The 19,000-nt window shown below is 43.1% G+C and overlaps 1 protein-coding gene across 1 annotated transcript in view; it reads left to right on the top strand.

Annotated features, from left to right (window-relative positions):
• MYO3A (myosin IIIA) overlaps positions 1-18,571 on the top strand; it is a 172,237-nt gene extending 153,666 nt beyond the window's left edge. Inside the window, exons 30-33 of the mRNA XM_033407896.2 lie at positions 5,780-5,886; positions 11,986-12,026; positions 13,379-13,522; positions 18,024-18,571. Of these exons, the coding sequence (XP_033263787.2) occupies positions 5,780-5,886; positions 11,986-12,026; positions 13,379-13,522; positions 18,024-18,141 (410 nt within the window). The 3' untranslated portion in view covers positions 18,142-18,571. The remainder of the gene's footprint in view (positions 1-5,779; positions 5,887-11,985; positions 12,027-13,378; positions 13,523-18,023) is intronic.
• Positions 18,572-19,000: the final 429 nt, after the last annotated feature.

Below are 19,000 nucleotides of genomic sequence, written 5' to 3'. Positions count from 1 at the left end.
AAAAACTAAACAATTGATTTCTTAAGGAAGATATTACAATAACATAAGTGCATTTCTGTGCTACTAATATCCTATTTATACATGTGATACTTTTGCAAATTATACTCTGCATGTTTACTTAAGTAAAATAGTATAATTATGATTAAAATGAGAATAATACTGAAATTCAATTTTCTAGAGCAAATATTGGCCATGAGTTTTAAATCTGTCTTCTTCTGAATGCAAAACGTTGAGATGTTTTTCCTTTCATTGCATTCCTGATCAACTCAAATGCTTAATGAAATTATTACCAGAACTACAATATAAATAAATACTTTACCTTCTGGCTATTTAATATAGCAGCAACCTTTACCAGTTAATACGTATCATGCACATCATACAAAATAGTCACAAACCTAATTTTGCTATTGCCAGCGTTGATGCGCTGCTGGTAATTTGTGATTATAAATGTTTATGTCACTTTTGTAATTAAGGGGTTAGAATGACGTTGGCAGGCAGTGTTTGTGCTCCCCCAAAGGAACAAAAATTTAGAGGGCAAAATAAACTTAACGCCTTTCTGAAATATTTGTATGCTGAAAAGCTCACAGGCAGTTTGCTCTTCAAAAATACAAAATAGCCTGGGGAAATTTAATCTGAACAGTCAAACCCTGTTGAATACATTCCTCAATAATTTTCACTTACTGTGGGCCATGTCTTAAGGGAAGACACCCTTTAAGAATATTTAGCATTATCCTGGTGAAGAAAAAAGTCAATTCTGCAAGATATAAGAATTAATTGGAAATTCTGAAAATTCAACACGTTTTGGGATTTTTTTATCTCTGTAGTATGCACATGCCCTCATGCATATTTATCATTTTACATAAATGTGACCATACCATACATTCCAGGATTCTTTTGAATGCAATATTTTTTTCATTTTCTCTTTTTTTCCTGTTTCTTCCCCCCTCCCGCCCACCGCCATTCTCCCTCTCCAACCCACATTACTCTCCCCATCAAGGAAGCTCTTATAAAACATGTGTTCTTTTTTATCTTTTGTAGCTGTGCATAAATGCCCTTACAGACACATACAGATATAGAGATTTTTTGTCATTATTTTATTATGCATCTTGCTTTTCTCCCTTACTACCTGAGCAGGAATCCCTGCACATCAACAGGTATAGCTAAAAATCATTCTTTTTAATAGCCATATGGTATTCCATATGAAGATCACAATAATTTATGTAACCTTTCCCCTATTGTTAGGTATTCACTTTGTTTCGACTTTTTGCCACTATGAAAAATGTTGCAGAAAACTTCTCTGAAAATGTCCTTGTATACTGATGATATTTTTATGGGATAAGCCTCCAGGGGTGGAGTCGTTGAGTTGAAAGGCATTTTGGGTTTTGATAGATTGCTTTCCTAAAAGGCCCTAAGAAGATATTTCCTTCAACAATTTGTTTGAATTCACTTTTTCTGACATCCTGTCCAGCAGTGTTATCCTTCTTTTTAATCTTAGCTAATATGCCTGGAGTAAAATGATATTACACTGTTATTTTAATTCATATTGTCTTGTCTGCTGACAAGCTCATTTGCCTTTCATGCTTGTTGGCTTTTTGGATTTGCTCATCTTGAACTTGCTACTTACATCTTTTGCTCATTTTTCTGTTGGTCTGTATTTTGTAGTCATTTGCCACCTTTTTATGACTTCTGAGTTCTAGTGAAGACATTTGTACCCCTAGATTGTTCATGAAGTCATCCAGATTTCCTTTCAGGATGTTTGTGGGTTCTTCATTTACATTTATCTTTGAAGAATCAGGATTTATTTTTGTATCTGGTGACAGTAGTGATCCAGTTAAGAAAATTATATTGCTCTTCACTTAGCACTGTGTCTCTAAGCTAAAATGGATTCAGTTAGGCTTTTTAGCATCTCCAAACACCTACCACCTGTACATATCCAGTGAAGAAGCATGAGGGCATCAGATCCTAAGGTATAATGCCCACCATCCAAAAACATATGGTCCCACTATTTTTTTTAAGTCATAGGTAAAAATAGTAAGAAGTGTGAGATTAAGTGTTGCATTATTTTGCTAGGGCTGCCATAACAAAGTTCCACAGACTTGGGGGATTAAACAACAGAAATGTTATTTCCTTACAGTTGTGTAAGCTAGAAGTCCAAGATCAACGTGTTGGCAAGTTTGGTTTCTTCTGAGGTCTCTCCTTGGCTTATAGATGCCGTCTTCTCCCTCTGTCTCCGCATGGTCTTCCTTCTGTGTGTGTCTGTGTCCTAATCTCCTCTTCTTACGAGAACACCGAGCATACTGAATTAGTGAGGCCACAGTGACCTCACTTTGAAGACCCTTTCTCCAAACACCTTCATATTCTGAGGAACTGGGGCTTAGGACTTCAGTGTATGAATTTTGAGGGGACACAATTCAGCCCATAACACGTTTCAAATAAATTGCACAGCCTGTGAGTACCATTGATGTTCATGTGAGACGGAGATGACTGGGCCATCTGTGAAAACTTCACGGAAGAGGCGGAGGTGGAGACAGGCATTGAAGGATGCTTAAGATTTCAGTGAGGCCATGAAAAACCTTTCTATGAGATGAGAATAAGCAAAGTTACAGCTCTAAACGTGGTGTGCTGGGGTTCCAGTTAGGTAACGAGGCTGACCAGAGGAGGTAGTTCATTTTGGGGGGAAGTGGGAGATAAATTGGAATGGCTGAGATTGTAAGTAACTCGGATGTAGGAGAGGTTTCGGTTTAATGGAGAAGGAAAAAAGCATCACGAGTTTTTGGAAAGTGGAATTTCGTCATGGTATTTAAGGAAGGAAAATCTGGTTTTCATGTGTGAGATAAAGCACAGGGCGCATTAAGACGCTGCCACGGTTGTTAAATGAGCAGTTTAGCCCAGGGTGGTAGCAAGGGTAAGCAAGAACTAGTGGATGAGTATTAGGCATTTCAAAGAATGTGTCAAAAAAGTTGACAATTTGCTGATTGCCTGCTTCCAGGAAACGAAGAAGAGGAATTAGGCGCGGGTGACATCAGTATTACAAACCTGGGGGACAGAAATACAGTGCCATTAAGGTCGTGGTGTACAGAATCTTAGATGGAGAAGAAAGATGACCCCTGACTCACCTGAGTCTGAGAGTTTGAGATGCACGTATTCAACAGGGGTAGGAAATTAGGGCCGAGCTCTGGTGGATGAGAGGTTCTAGCCGAGTTATGGATTGGGAGGTCATCTGTAGGGGGTCATTGTGCAACGTACAAGGAGCTGGGAGCACCATGATTCATTCCAGGAGGCAAAGGATTGTTTACTCATCCAGCAAACTTTTATTAAGCACTTACTATGTGTCAGGCATTTCCTTAAGTGCCAGGAATACAAAGGTAAATGAGATAAGGTGCCTTGCGCTCAGAAACCTCACCCTCAGTCATGAAGGGAAGGGGTGGTCGATAATGTTAAATGGTCATGAAGTCAGAGATCATAAGGACAGAAAAGTGGCCTTTGGCTTGGGCAGTAAAGTGGTCACCCTTGACTGTCTAGAAGGCAGGTTCTATAGAGTCTTGGTGATAGAAATCAGATAGAATGGCAACATTTGATGAGAAAATGAAGAAAGAGCAAGACTTCCTTTATTCCCAGAATCTGTTTGTTTTTCCCTTTCGTGGCATTTATTCAGGTTCTTTGCCACCTTAAATGTATTTAATTGCTATTATAATAGTAATATTCTGATATTTTAATTCAGACTTTAAATAATATTAAAGTCAAGTTAAAATTTAGTCCCTGGTCACCTTTATGTTTCTAAAAACATAACTTGATACTATATTTTAATGTTTCTTGCCATTCAGACTCAAATAAGATATATAAGTGCATATGGCCAATACATTTAAAAATAATAAAACTTGGCAAGAGCCAATAAGAGCTGTTTAATAATCAGCCCTGGGGCTTCCCTGGTGGCGCAGTGGTTGAGAGTCCGCCTGCCGATGCAGGGGACACGGGTTCGTGCCCCGGTCTGGGAGGATCCCACATGCCGCGGAGCGGCTGGGCCCGTGAGCCATGGCCGCTGAGCCTACGCATCCGGAGCCTGTGCTCCGCAACGGGAGAGGCCACAACAGTGAGAGGCCCGCGTACCGCAAAAAAAAAAAAAAAATAAATAAATCAGTCGTGGGAGAGAGGATAAATAAGGAGAAGGAAAATAATAAAAGACCACTGTTTTTGGTGGTGGCGAGAATTCAGGTTTTACCAAATTTCCTCGCGCCTGTGATGGTCTAAGACGGGATTCGGCTAGGGCTCCGGTATCTGGATTCCCTCCACCTCCTCTGTCTACTCCTTTGGAGGAGAAGGGAGAGAGAGAATGGGAGATGAACCTCCAGGGATTGGTTGGAAAAGTACTTTTACTCCTCCTGTCTATAACTGATCTCTATTAACGTGGTCTCATTAACAAAGATCCTGTTTTCTTTTGTTTTATTCTAAAAAGGACGGTAATGAATGATTGTCCTGGTTTGCACTGTTCCATGCCTTACACCACGATGACATACTCCCAACTAGCTGATCTATCTTTGTCATCCAGCAATTTCCCATAAATTTTAAAATGAATGAGTTGGATAACGTTAGGATATGAATGCTCTTGTGATAAATACGTTCACACAGTGAGCTGGGGCTGGGACTAGAAAGTTAGGCATCTGTGAGTCTCCCTCCTGGTTGGAGCGGTCTTACACTGCCTGTCACGGCTGCTCACACGTAGTAAGTGTGGAGCATTCATTGATTTGATTAGATTTGACTTGATCTGATTAGAATCGTTTGGAATAATTCAGTTCCTCTGTGTATTTCTGTCTCTGAGGATTAGGAATTATTGTTGCCCCATTATTATATGCAATAATGATCCCTTGATGCCCTTAAAGTCCGGCTGAGAAATGTGTGCTCAGATATCTGTTGAACGTAAGCCATTCTCCAGTGAGCACCCATACCCTACTCCCAACCCAACCCTGATGTATTTATCACAAATGCACTTAGGGGATGAGGTGGTCAAGACTCATGAAAAATAGACAGAAATGGTTTGTAAGCGGCCTATTAACTCTGAAGACATAAGGCCACTTGTAACAAAAGCACTGACAGCAAAGTGTGAAGATCCTCAGAAACTCTGATGATGTTGCCGCAGGTTTGAGGACTTGGCTCTATCAAAGAAAGAGCAGGGAGAAGAGGACAAACCTAGTTCTTTCTTGGCCAAGGATTCTAAAGTCCGATCTGAACATTCTGATAGTTTGAGATTCTAAATATTGGTGAATATCTGTCCAGCCTGCAGTTGAGCTGTCTCTTGGTTTGGGTCATAATATGAGGTGGTACTTTAAAAATGAGGATCATGCAGTGTTTGGATGGATGGATGGAGGGATGGATGGATGGATGGAAGGATGGATGGGTCACTCTGTAGTGCCAGTGACGGGGAGGCAAGGAGACAACAAGATTCTATGAGCATAATCCTCCTTTCTAGAGATTTTATGGCAGCTTTGTCTGCTCGCTCCATCCACCCTCAGCTGCCATTCCACATTATCAAACTGTGCATTTCTTTTCTTCCCCGTCTTCTCTTCCCCTTAACTTCTCAAAATCCTAGACCACTGGACAATCGGAAGGAAACACATGATGAGGAATATAATAAGGGTTGGTGGGGGGAACAAAGGAATTTCCTCTTTCTCCCAGTTTTGGCCCCAGGTGTATGTATATAATTTGTTGTTTAACACAAACGGTAAACAGTGCTTGATACTGGCCTTTGTAACTGAGTGCTTGTTTATGATCGCCTTTCTTGTAGGTATCTCCAGAGGAGAGGGGCCAAAAATACTGAGACCTCCGAGGCGGCCCCGGAAACCCAAAACACTAAATAACCCCGAAGACTCCACGTACTATTCTCTCCTGCATGTAAGTGGCTCACTCTCATTCTCAGGTGGGAGCCGTAGCATCCCCTAACAACCAGCGTGGAAACTGACCACACTAGTCCTGTCAAAAGGGAGGGCTTTGCAAAGGAGATGCGCCTCGGTTTCTGCTTACCTGCCCCTCCCTTGACTGACAGTCTGGCCACTTGGCTGTCTGCCAACCCCTCGTCCTCAGGGTCCACGCCTCTCCCGCAGTCCTGTAACCCCTGCGCCCTCCCACAGTTCTCTCTTCTGGTCCTGTAATCTGAGCTGCTGTGCAACTATCAACCCAGAAAGAGAAGGGCCTCACAGCAGGAGCTCTCCAGGGAGGAACCTTAGTGTAAATGGACGGGGAGAAGGAAGGGGGAGGAAGAGACGTTTATTGAACACCTTTTAAATCCCAGGCCTAGAGAGAGGTGTGTTCACACACATGGTGAGATCGAATCTTAGAGCCTGGAGGGTGGCATCCCCATCTCACAGATCAGGATTCTGAGACACGGATAAGGCACCTGTTAGCTGTCAGGGCCATTAATTGTACTGAGGTATTCTGGTTTCCCAGCTCCCGTTGACTCGCGGTGAGCAGCCTGGGAGCTCTCGGCATCACCCCTGCCAGCCTGCCCTTCCTCTAGGTTCCTGTTCCCCGTGAATGCCACCAGCATCTGCCTGGTTACCTAAACCAGCAAAACTGCGAGGCATCCCGAATCTTGCCTGCTGCTCAGACACGCTGAAGTGTGACTCCTCCCCACAAAGTCTCGCTCTGATTCATCTTCTGCTTCTGGCCTCACGGCAGCTACCCTGTTTCAGACCATCTCATTCCTCACCTGGAGTAGTTCAGGCCCCACCTAACTGCTTCTAATCTCAGCCTCTGCAAGCCATACCAGAACATTTCTCTAAACCATAACTTTGATTGTGTTCCTCCCTGGAGAGTCCCTTTAATGGCTCGGCAACTCCTTCTGCATCAAGTCCAGACTCCTTCGCCCCCGTGCCCACTGGCCAGAGTTAACTGCTGGCACCTCTGCCAGTGCGTGGCCTCCCACGCTCCTGAGTCCTTTGCACCTGCTGGTCCTTCCATTTACAATACTTATTCCCCCTCTCACTTCCTGCTGCCACAGTGAAGACAGCAGCAACCCTCCATGTCCTTGTAGAGCCCAGAGAATGTTTCTCATGAGTTGCAATTAAGTTTCCCACCTCCCCGGCCATAAACGAAGGTTGACTTTCAAATCAACCATCTCCCGGCCCTCTCCCTTCTCTCTGCTGATTTCTCTCCAGTGTCTTTGGAAGGGTCCTCTTCCCCTTGGTGTTGCCTAGGGTTCAATCTTAGATTCTCTTCTCATCTCATTGCCTTCGGACAGTTTCATCAGCTGCCATGACATCAGCTTCTCCTGATTCCTGAATCCTGGTCTCTGCTCAGATTCTCCCTCTGACTCCAGACTCAAATATCAGAGTACCTAGTGTTTGTTTTACATATTCCACGTGATGCACGAAGGCAGTCATACGTATATATACATTCACCTATATAATATGGGCAATACACACACACCTCCCTATATGCTATGGGTATGTACACACACACCTCCCTATATACTATGGGTGTGTACACACACCTCCCTATATATACTATGGGTACATACACACACACCTCCCTATATACTATGGGTACATACACACACACCTCCCTATATACCATGGGTACATACACACACACACACACCCTTTTATTACTATGGGTACATATGCGCACATCTATATACTATGGGTACATACACACACATATCCATCTGAAATACACAATTAAATGGTTTTCAGTATAATCACAGAGTTGTACAACCATCACCACAGTCAATTTTACTTATTTTTAAATTTATTTTCAAAACAATTTTAATTGAACTATAGTTGATTTACAATGTTACAATTTACAATGTTAGTTTCAGGTATACAGCAGACTGATTCAGCTATATATATATATATATATATATATATAGCTGATTCACAAATGAGTCCCTGCCCCCAAGAAGCTTACTTTGACATTGTACTGTTATTTTTAAAATGAATATAAATTGTTTTCATGCATCTTAATTTATCAGTGACTGGAAACCTTTTTATAACCCTGGGTCTTGAAATCTGTGGCTTCAGTGAAACACAGAAAACTAGTATATTATTTGAAGTGAAAACACACCATGGGTTCATATTTATCTGGCCTTTACCCAGATTGGGGGTGTTACACGTAAGTGAAATTTATAGCTGTGATGGAGCCCTACCCCCTTTAACCATCAAAGCATTCTCAGTACTTTTAAATGGTTTTCACAAACATCCTTCTCAAATACATTATACTGCACATTTTAAACCTTTTCTTCATGACCCAGGTCACTGTAGTGAGCAAAAATGTTTGTACTTTATTCAGAACTATGCTTATCAGAGAGGCTCCCTGACAGCCGTATATAAAGGAGCACCTGTCTCTCTGTATCTTCCTGGCCTTACTTAATTTTTCTTCACAGCAGGTATAGATATGTATCTGCTTGTCTCCTGGCTGACTCTCCCCTGTGGACTAGAAGCTCCAGGAAGGCAGGGACTTTGCTCACTCTTATGGCCCCACTGTTGCTCGTCATGAGACTGTTTGCTAAATAACACACGACTTACTTTAGACGAGGCTCTCAGGCTGCCGAGCTGTGGACAAGACACCCCTCCCTCATGCTTGCCCGACACGAGCAGCTGTGCTGACAGATGTCTCACCTGTTAATACAGCTTTCGTTTCTCCTTGGATGCCACCACTTAGGGTGGTCATTCCGACTGCCTTAACATCAATACTAGCTCTCTTCTATGATTTGATGCTCTTAATCTCCTACATCTGGGGAATGTTGCTGTTGTCGTGTCCAAAATAAGAGTAAGCTGAAGCTTAGAAACGTGGCTGTGGAGGAGAGAACATCAGCTGAACACTCACGCCCCATTGTCACGGCGTGTGGTGTCTGCTCTGACACGTAGAAGCTGTGCAGCCATCAGCAAAATGACTCCATGCCAACAGCTTCCTCAAGAAGTGAGTAATGGACCCCGTCACATCACAAGTCCCTTCCGGTCCCATTATTTTTCTGGGGCCTTCCCTCAACCACAGCAGTAGGTGGTTTGGCCACTTCCAGGTCCCTTTTTTGTTATGTCTATATTTTGGCTACCCTCTTCATCCTTGTGAAGGCCTCTGAATACATTATATATTCGTGTATTTCCAAAAGGGAAGTAAGACTGTGTCCGCCATGATGTAATGGTGAATTTTAAAGTCTTACGATAAAATGTATTTCTTTATGTCAGGTGGGAGGGAGAGGGAGTGAGATGCAGTGACTGAGGAATGGCTTCTTCAGTCCTCTGAGCTCAGACATCTGTTCTTTCAAAGGCCTCCTCAAGAAACATCCTCACTGGATATCTCCTCCGTATGTCATCTCTGTTTCCTTGTCTTTCTCTCTTCTTTACTCTAGTTTGATAAGAAACGGCCATAGGACATTTGCTGCTTCTTTTGCATTTAAAATTTCAGGTTTGTAATTTGTCATATCAAAACTCTGATTGCAAACATCATTGGTCTTAGTAATTCAGGCATATCTCGTTTTATTGTGCTTCACAGGTACTGTTTTTTCTTTTTTCTTTTTTTTACAAATTGAAGGTTTGTCACAACCCTGCATTCAGCAAGTCTATTGGCACCATATTCCCAACAGCATTTGCTCACTTCCTGTCTCTGTGTCTCTTGGTAATTCTTGTAGTATTTCAAACCCTCCACCGGCAGTTTTATGGCATTTCTAGCAATAAAGCATTTTTAAAATAAGGTATGCATTTGTTTAGACACAATGCTATGGCACACTTAATAGACTATAGTAGAGTGTAAACGTAACTTTTATATGCACTGGGAAACCAAAAACATTTGTGTGACTTGCTTTATTGCAGTGGCCTGGAACCAAACCTGCAATGTCTCCGAGGTGTGTGTGTAAATGCTCCTACTATAAAGTCCTGTGTGATAAAATTCATATTAAGTCCTCTTCCAGGAAATGCAATATCCTTCTTCATGATCAATAATGCCATTTCATACGTCCCTTTAGCCCTAGAGCCTAGGGGACTGAGAGACAACTAAATGTGAAGCTCTTTCTTAACACTCATTTCTTCCTCCCGCTTTGTTCCTTATTTACAACTCCTGTTTTATTACCTTGATTACATAATTGCTTCTATTATAAACCATCTTAAATAATTTTTGGAAAAATATATCGTTGAATTACATTTCATTAGACTATTCTAGCACAGGCAAGAGCGAAATAAGCCCAGACAGTATTTACTCTTCTAAGAATTCCTGTAACTGAGAACCAGCTTGTCCACACCATCTCCCAGGTGGAAGTGCTGATCCAGAATAAAAAGGGGTCCTCGCCAGGGTGGAACGTTATTTGATTCTTGGTTGTAGGAAGGGGATCTCTGTTACTCAGCATCATTTTGGATTATAGAAAATGGTTATCAAGGACAAGAGAGACGTTTCTTTCAGATAATGGATCAAGGAGGCAGGACCTCTTCTATTAAGGCAACCACCACAGCAAACACCACCCTGCTCCCAGGGATCATTAACTGAACTGCTAGGGGCCGTTGTGCTTATGCTGGTAATAGCATTATTTGTAAGCGCCTCCTAGCCTAGGACACTGTGTCAAGAATGTGAAGTAACAGGAAACGGGAAGGACAGGAATGTAATTGGTGTCCTGCCCCTTACATTGTTACTTCCTGAATGGTCCACTCCCAGACTTGATGCAGGAAAGCATTCATTTCCACCTCATCCACCCACTAAAATTCCAACGATAAGAATAAAAGGAACTATGAACTATTTGCCTCATCTAACATTTTAAGTTATTACAAATGATAAGTTATGAGAAAAAAATGATTCAGTATGTCTAAGGATAACTTGGGAAAACCCTAGATATTTACAAACCATTATTATTATTATTTTTTGTGTGTGTGTGGCATGCGGACCTCTCACTGTTGTGGCCTCTCCCGTTGTGGAGCACAGGCTCCGGACGCGCAGGCTCAGCGGCCATGGCTCACGGGCCCAGCTGCTCCGCGGCATGTGGGATCTTCCCGGACTGGGGCATGAACCCGTGTCCCCTGCATCGGCAGGCGGACTCTCAACCACTGCGCCACCAGGGAAGCCCACAAACCATTATTAATTGACATTTTTATTATCTTGCACTTTTATGGTGCCACCCAACTTGATACTTGCATTAGGGTTGCCACAGTTATAATATCTTAAGCTTGTTCAAGGTGAGTGTGGTATTTGTTTTCTCAGCCTAAAAGACATATATCTTCTTTTCAACATGTAAATATAGGAGTTCAAGTGCATTGAGCTAGAACACAGTGAAACACATGACTAATGTCACAATACAAAAGAGAATACTGCTTTATATGTAAGATTAAATGAAATACCACTTTGTTCAAATTGAATTACTGATTAAAATATATCTAGTTATTTTTATACTTAAACATTCTAAAGTATGCCGTGATACATCAAATTTCCAATTACGAAAAAACATTTTGCAGTGAACATATGTGTCATCCATGCTGCTACTTTTATGCCATAAGTGGGCTCCTATAGGTTAATGAAGTCAGATTTCCATTCTTCTGTGTCCTGTTGCAGCTGCCCTAACTATCCACCCATCTGCTTTACCTGCAGACAAGGATGACATCAAAGCAGCCTAATTAACCTGCCTAAATACAACTACATTTGTGATAGAGAGATAGACTTTCCAGAAAGTCTGACATTTTGTCCCCATTTGTAGGTAGATACACGTTATGTAATCTTGTGTAGACTGGTCACCACTGTGTGGTAAACTCTTTTTTTATATGGGATGCAAAGCTTAATTTCATTCCTGGCCTGGTTAAAAAAAAAACAGCAACACAAATTCATAATTAGTAAAATTTGAGTAAAATTTTAATTGAGTAAAATTTCTTTAGATTGTAAATATATTTTATCCACTTGCTTATTTCTAAATCAGCTTTATAGGAATACGTTTATATGTTAATACTATAGTAATATATAAATTAATCCTATTAAGATCATAATATGATATAGAGTCTTTTTTAATTATTCTATTCTGTTTAGAAGTCAATCCAAGAAGAAAAACGAAGATCGAGGAAAGATAGGTAATTATTATGTCTAACTTTTAATGTCATCTTCTCAAACCAAAATATAACTCCATATGTTCAAATTGTGATTAAAAACCACCCATTTTATGTGGATAGATTTTGGGAAGTAGTGTGCTCTCAATACATTTATATTATACATATGAGGTTTATATGTAATTTATAAGATCTTACCTATCGGAAATATACTGAGATAACACAGTGTAAGTTATTTACTGAGAACTCAAACAGTTTTTAATAAATTGTACCGTCCAGTATGGAATTTGCTTTTCTTGTCCCATTAATATGGTTTTGATTGAGCAGTTTGAGCATGCTCATGTTCATGAACTTTCTTTCCCCAAACTCTTTGTACTTTTTTGTTCTTCAACACAAGCTAAATCACTTTTTATAATGTTTATGTATTTGTTAGGAAGATGAGGTTTATGTCACCTGCGTGTGTGGCCCACTTCTATTCACACTATTCCCCTTTCCCTATAACATTTCAGCCCACCAGTGCTTTACTCTTTTAATATTATACTCTTTTAATATTATATTTCAAGCAACGAATTTCGGACAGTGCTCAAAACAATCGAGGGTTCTTCTATTAAGCGTGAGTGGACACAGAGTTCCGATTTATGAATCAGTGGCATTCTGAAAGTTCATTTATAGATTGGTATCTTAACTTGAAAAGCACTTTTCCCCAAAGTACTGTTAACACCCGGTAGTTTTTCAGACTGACACCTGTTGACCTTAGATGAAGTTCCATCAGACCAGAGATACCGAGTACCACAGGAACCAGAGTGCAGTTTGACGAGATCCAAGAATGAAAATGGTTGAGGACACACCCCTGTGTGTGTGTTGTGTGCAGAAATTAAAATCAATCCCCTAAAGACACATGGGTAGGGAAGGACAGAAGGTTACCTGTGAAGGAAGTAAGGTAAGATCATGACACATGATGTGCCTCAGTGGGCTGATAAAATTGGGAAGTGCTTGTGTTAGTACATAAAGGCCAGCTTTCCTCATGGTGGCCCAAGGGTCAGTTGTGAGTCCTGATGTAGACTGGCCAAGTGAGCATTATAATCACCGGCTATCTAGTAACTACTAGTTTTGTGCCAAGTTGAACGTGGTAGAACTTGGAAAAGCTGTCCCAGCCGCTAATGCCCTCTTAAAGGTAAGAAGTGAGGGGTTTGTTTTTCTTTTTAATTTACGGTATATACTGTTTTTGCACATTTCAAGACCTCTCTCATTCCTGTTGACATACATGTGTTACTGCTTAATTATCGTAAATACTTTAAACGAAGAAAACAAGTATCTTGTAAGTTTAAGTGAGTAGACAGCTTGATACTGTGGTGTGTTTATGTGTTCATTTGCAGTCAGGGAAAATTATTAGATTTGGAAGATTTCTATTATAAGGAAATTTTGCCCAGTCATCCTGGACCAGAGGAACACAACCTTAGTTTAAGAGAACGAAGACAACAGCAAGAACTCCAGAATCAATGTTTTAAAGCTGATGAAAGGTAATAAACGTACGTTGAAGTACAGCATTTTCAATTTTATCCTCACCATTCCATTTCTAAAGCATTTTCATTTACGTATGGACTAATGACAAAGCGTTCTTACTGAGCATTGCGTCTTATGATTGATGTGTTGTTTAAAAGTAAAATCATAAGGATTATGGTGAGGTAATCAGACATCCCAGTTTTTCTAGCACAATCCCGGTTTTTACCTGTTTTCTTGGTGTAATCATCAGAAGCACTCCCTTTTAAAAGTTGTTTGGTTTGGGTGATAAATTGTGTGGTCATACTATATAATTATAAACAATATCTGTGTTTACTAATATCCAAAACCTGTGTTTAAGCTCTAACCAGTGTGGTTTTATTTACTTATTGGTTTCTCAATTATGCTGTGTAATTTCTCAGAATCAGTGATGTCAGACCAAAAACAAAAAATTGAGGAGAAATATTCATACAGAAATATGTATTTTGGATTTGATTTTCACTTTGCCACCAACTTTGTTTGACATTTAACTTAAACCATTTGTAGCTTACTTACTACTTTGGGAATGTTTTTTTTCTTTCCCCAAAAAATTCTTTGTAAAGTTTTGAAATTGAGGGCGCATAATAAGATGGACCTGTGGTACATGAGAAATGCGAGCAGCGCCAGGCAATGAAAAGCTGTTTTTCCAAAATCCTAAGTGAACACCCTGTCAGCCCAGGGCACGCAGACCCCCCACATAGCTGCCTCTTGTACAGTGTGCTGTGTGGTTAAGAGAAGAGGGTTTAGAGCGAGATGGTCTCAGATTTGGGTCCCGATTCTGCCACTTAGTAGCTGAGTGACCTTGCCGTGTTACTAGACCTCTTTAAGCTTCCGTTTTCACATCTGCAAGAGGATTTACTAGTTGCCTCGCCGTGCTGTTGGAGAGATTAAATGAAACGATGAATGCGGGGCGCTTAATGCGAGACATGGCGCCGGGGAGGTGTTCCATAAATGGTGGCTGTCATCATCTTTATTTGCTTGTCCAGAACCATGGTTTCTGCCCCTTGTCTCCAAAAGAAGATGTATTCTTCCATCTTGGAGCTTAGAGATGTTCTGGTCCAACCACAGAGTTCTATATGGGAGAATTACCAAGTGCCCGAGAGATTAAGGGACTTGCCCGAAGTCCCACATTGAGTGAGTGAACTAAAATCCAAGGGCTTTTCTTTCACTCTTTGCTCAAATGGCTTCTCACTGATGCACCCACTTCCCGTTTTAACAAGCCAGTCTGCCTCCCCTCAGGCGTGTTCTCCCCTCCCCGCAGCGGCAGGCACACATCTGCTGTGAACGTGTTCACCCCCTGGTGTTCCAGTGGCATCTCTGGATGTCAAGGCAGTTCACTAGACTAGGAGCTGGGAGCTCACCTCAGCGAGCGCTCTCACGGTGTGCTAGGCTGTGCTCTTATCCTGTTACCTTTGCTCTTATCTCATTTAACCCTCACAGGAGCTAGCGAGATGGTTACTCTCCTTGCCCTATTTTACAGATGAGGAAGCTAAGCCTGCTTAGTTTCATACTGCAAACAGTCACCTAGATAATAAATGATGGGGTTAGAATTTGAACACAGGCCTTTGTGAATTTAGAGCTGATAACCTTTAGCACCCACGCTGGGTGCTTGAGGAGGGAGTGATGCAGTCGTGTCCAAGATACGATCCTTATATCTGTCTCTGAGGATCTGGACTTGGGAAAGAAAGGATTCTTATCTAACCATGCAGACAGGTAACTCCAAGGTGGGATATTTCTAAACTAAGGAAGACTAAAGAGACAAAACAACCAAGTGCAGTAGGTCAACCTTGATAGGATCTTGGCTTTAAAATAGAAAACAAAAACAAAACAGAAAAACAGCTCTAAAGGACCTTTTGGGACAATTAGAGAAGCTTCAGGCCAAGCTATATGTTGGAAGATGTTATTGTAGAAAGAATATTTTATATATCTTATTATATATATTAAATTATCTAATAAATATTATATATTTATCCTATATAGAAATATATAGTACATATTTTATATAGATACTAATACATTATTCTGATAAAATATTTATATATATTATATAATACATACTCTCTCTGTATAGTGTACTCAGATAAATAAATAAATAAATAAATAATTTATCTGAACATACACACACACACACACACCCCACCCAAGTACACCAGGAAGGTATGAGCAGGTCTGGGAATCAGGGACAAAAGCAATGATTATTTGAGTGTCTCATGAATTTGAATGAATGAATGAAAGCAAGTGCAGGGTAGTCAGTGATAACATGGATGACTGTCCTTGTAGCTAAGACCAAACCTTCCCTTTGTGCACTGAATTCTAGTCCTTCCATGTCCACCAGAACATTGTCCTGCAACTGTCCCCTCTCTCTTCTGCACCTTGAATGTTTGTTCTCTTTACCAAATCATTTCTGACAATCTGCGAACATGATCCAATTGGATGCATCATAAAAAGTACCCTTGACTCGATCTGGAAGTCATCCTTGACTTTCCAGAACACCCGTATTCCTGCTCTTCATTACAGCAGAAGAGTAAATAGATGGGCGAGATCCTACCTCCTCCTGGGCCTCTCTTCCCATCCTTTCTTGAGCCACCATACTCAAGTTTCCATTCCCATCACTCCATGGAAACTGTCCCTGCCAAAGTCACCATATCCAGTGATGATTCGCAATCCTTATCTCACCCTATCAGCAGCATTTGACACTCTTTCTTTAAACGTTTTCTTCATTGGCCTCCAGGACAGCAGCTCCTTCCCTTGGTTTGCCTCCTACCTCACCCTCTGCTTCTCATTCTTCTTCGCTGATTCCTCCTCCTTTCTCTGATCTCTCAACACTGGAGAGTCCCAGTCCTTTGTTTGCATCATCAACGCATACTCTCATGACCTTAAATGTCATCTATTTACCTAAAATTCCCAAACTGAAATCTCTAGCGTAGGTCAGGGCTTATATATCCAACTGCCTATTCAGTATCTTCTCTTGAATATCTAGTAAATATCTCAAACTTAGCACAACTGAAACCAGAATCTTTATCTCCCCCTCCCCCATGAGGGGCTCTCCTGTAGCCTTCCCCATCTCGTTAAATGGCAACCTCACTTTTCCTATGGTTTAAGGTGAAAACCTTGGAGACATTCTTGATTCCTTTCTTTTACACCCCACATCCATTCAGCAAACTCTTCCAGATTGACCTACCAAGATAACTAAAATTTGACCAATTCTAACCTCCACAAGCCTAAGCCTGCCAGTCCTGCTTAAGACTCTTGCAGTGTCTCTTAACAGGCCTCCTTACTTCCACGGAACCACTCAACTCGGAAACCTCCAGTTTGTCTCTCGCTCTAAGTAAAATTCAAATTCTTGCCATGGTCTCACAGCTCTATGTTGTCTGTCACACTGTCCCCTCATTCCTCCTGCTCTCGTCCCTCTCTATTCTCCCCCTTGCTTGCCCCATTCACGCCGCAGTGGCCTCCTTGTTGTGCCATGAACACAATACACACACTCATCTTGGGACCTTTACGTGGGTCTTGCATCATCCTGGAGTGACTGCCCTTCCCCAAGAGATCTGCCTGACTCTCTCCTCCCGTTCTTTCAGGCCTCTCGTCCAATGTCACCTTATCAGAGACACCTGATCACCCTCTATGAAATTGCTTAGAGACACACACACACACACACACACACACACACACACACACACGCGCGCGCGCGTCAGCCTTTCCCCATGAACCTGCTTTACTTCTCTGTAGACTCTGTAGACCTTCCGCCCCCTGGTGTGTTGGAGCTGTCCATGGTCCTCTCCCGCACTAGACGGGAAACGCTGGGAAAGCAGGGACTTGTGTTCACCCATCGCCTACGCTGGTGGCTGATGAATAAATGAAAGAATGACTGTAGCTGCATTTTAGGGAGCTCCCCACTTCCCCAGGCAAGCTGCAGACCCTAAAGGTAAACGTTGGAAGGGCTTCCCAGCAGTGGGTTCAGGAAGGTGACCCAGCAGCCTCCCTGAAAACGTGGAAGGATTAAAAAAGCTGACAGGACCCACTCCTTGCGGCTAACAGAGGGGTGGGTCACATTTGGGGGCAGCGTTTTAAGGAAACAACTGAGCAGTTGCAAAATGATGGTTGTCTGTATAGGCACCTTGAGTTTCCTGTTTGACCAGAACGTACTAAAGTGTTTGTTTATTGGTTGTGAATTTATTTCAAGCCAAACCAAACTCACCTTTCTGAACTACACCTTCTGATGCTTTACTTAGCTGTCATTCAAACAACCGGGTTCCACCAGGTTCCACCAACCCTTCTGCTCCTCGCTCAGGAGTTTTGAAAACCTGCTGAGGCGATGTCGCAGATCCGTTTGGTCACTGCCCTGCTGTCTTGAACGTGCGGTTATGAAACGCCCGCAGTTTGGTGGGAGGTGTGGGAGGAGGACCCGCCTGACTCGGGGTGGGCGGGGATGCGCGGCGCGCGGTGGCGCCGCTGATGCTCGGCCCCGGGTCTCGCTCGCAGGTGCTGGGCGGCGGGGGACCGCGAGGAGGAGGAGAATGGGCCCACCGCCAGCCCCTACGACTACAGGAGGCTCCTGCGCAAAACCTCCCAGCGCCGGCGCCTCGTTCAGCATGTGTAGCCCCGCTGCTCGGCGGCCAGCGCCGTCGGCATGTGCCCGAGACTGCGGAGCTTGCCGGGGCCGAGGCGGGGGATCCTCAGGCACTGCGCCATCAGGCGCTGGGGCCGCAGCCCTGGCCTTGGCGGGGGCTGCCCGCTGTGCTCACCCCTCGAGTGCCCGGGCCAGCCTCTGGTGCTCGGAGGGCGGAGAGCCCTTCGGACGCCGCGTATCCGCGCTCCCGCATCCTCCACTCTCACCAGCCGCCGGTTTGGGCATCCCTGGCCCTGGCCCCCAATGTGTCTCTTTGTTCACTTGTTTGCGACTCCTGTGGACCCGACTGCGCCTGAGCTCTCGCCGACCCCTCCTCTCTCCTTTTGGGTAACTTCACAGATTTCGTCTTTCTCGGAAACGGCTCTGCCAGGCCCGCGGCGTCCTCGCTGACGGGTTGAGTCTGTGAGGACAGAACAAAGGCGGGGCGGGGGGCGAGGGGTGGCTTTGAAGATGAACTTCATCCCTTCCCTTGCTCATTAAGGTTGTTAAATAAAGGAAGTGCCTTGGAAAGTTCGCGGCTTTCGGGGCTGGTCCACCGGATTCCCCCTTGGGCCTTGGGCCCAGGCTCCTGCTGTCCGGCTGTGCTGGTGGCAGGTGGCAGCGCCCAGGGAGGGAGGGTGCGGTGTCTTCGGTCTCCATCAGCGAACAACGCCCCTCCCCCCAGCCATCCCAAACTTACCATCTAACGTAGAACCCCGTAAGTGAGACACAAACGTGGCCTCTAGACAAAGCTCCAAGTCCAGCAACACAGCGCGCTCGCTCACACAGACTCTCTGTCTCACCCCGCACAGCCCTCCCAACCGAGGTGTCCTCCTCTGGCCCCGCCTAT

Source organism: Orcinus orca, chromosome 2, assembly GCF_937001465.1.
Source record: "Orcinus orca chromosome 2, mOrcOrc1.1, whole genome shotgun sequence".
NCBI lineage: Eukaryota > Metazoa > Chordata > Mammalia > Artiodactyla > Delphinidae > Orcinus > Orcinus orca.
The sequence above is the reverse complement of the archived record's forward strand: the minus strand, read 5'-3'. Positions and strand labels throughout refer to the sequence as shown.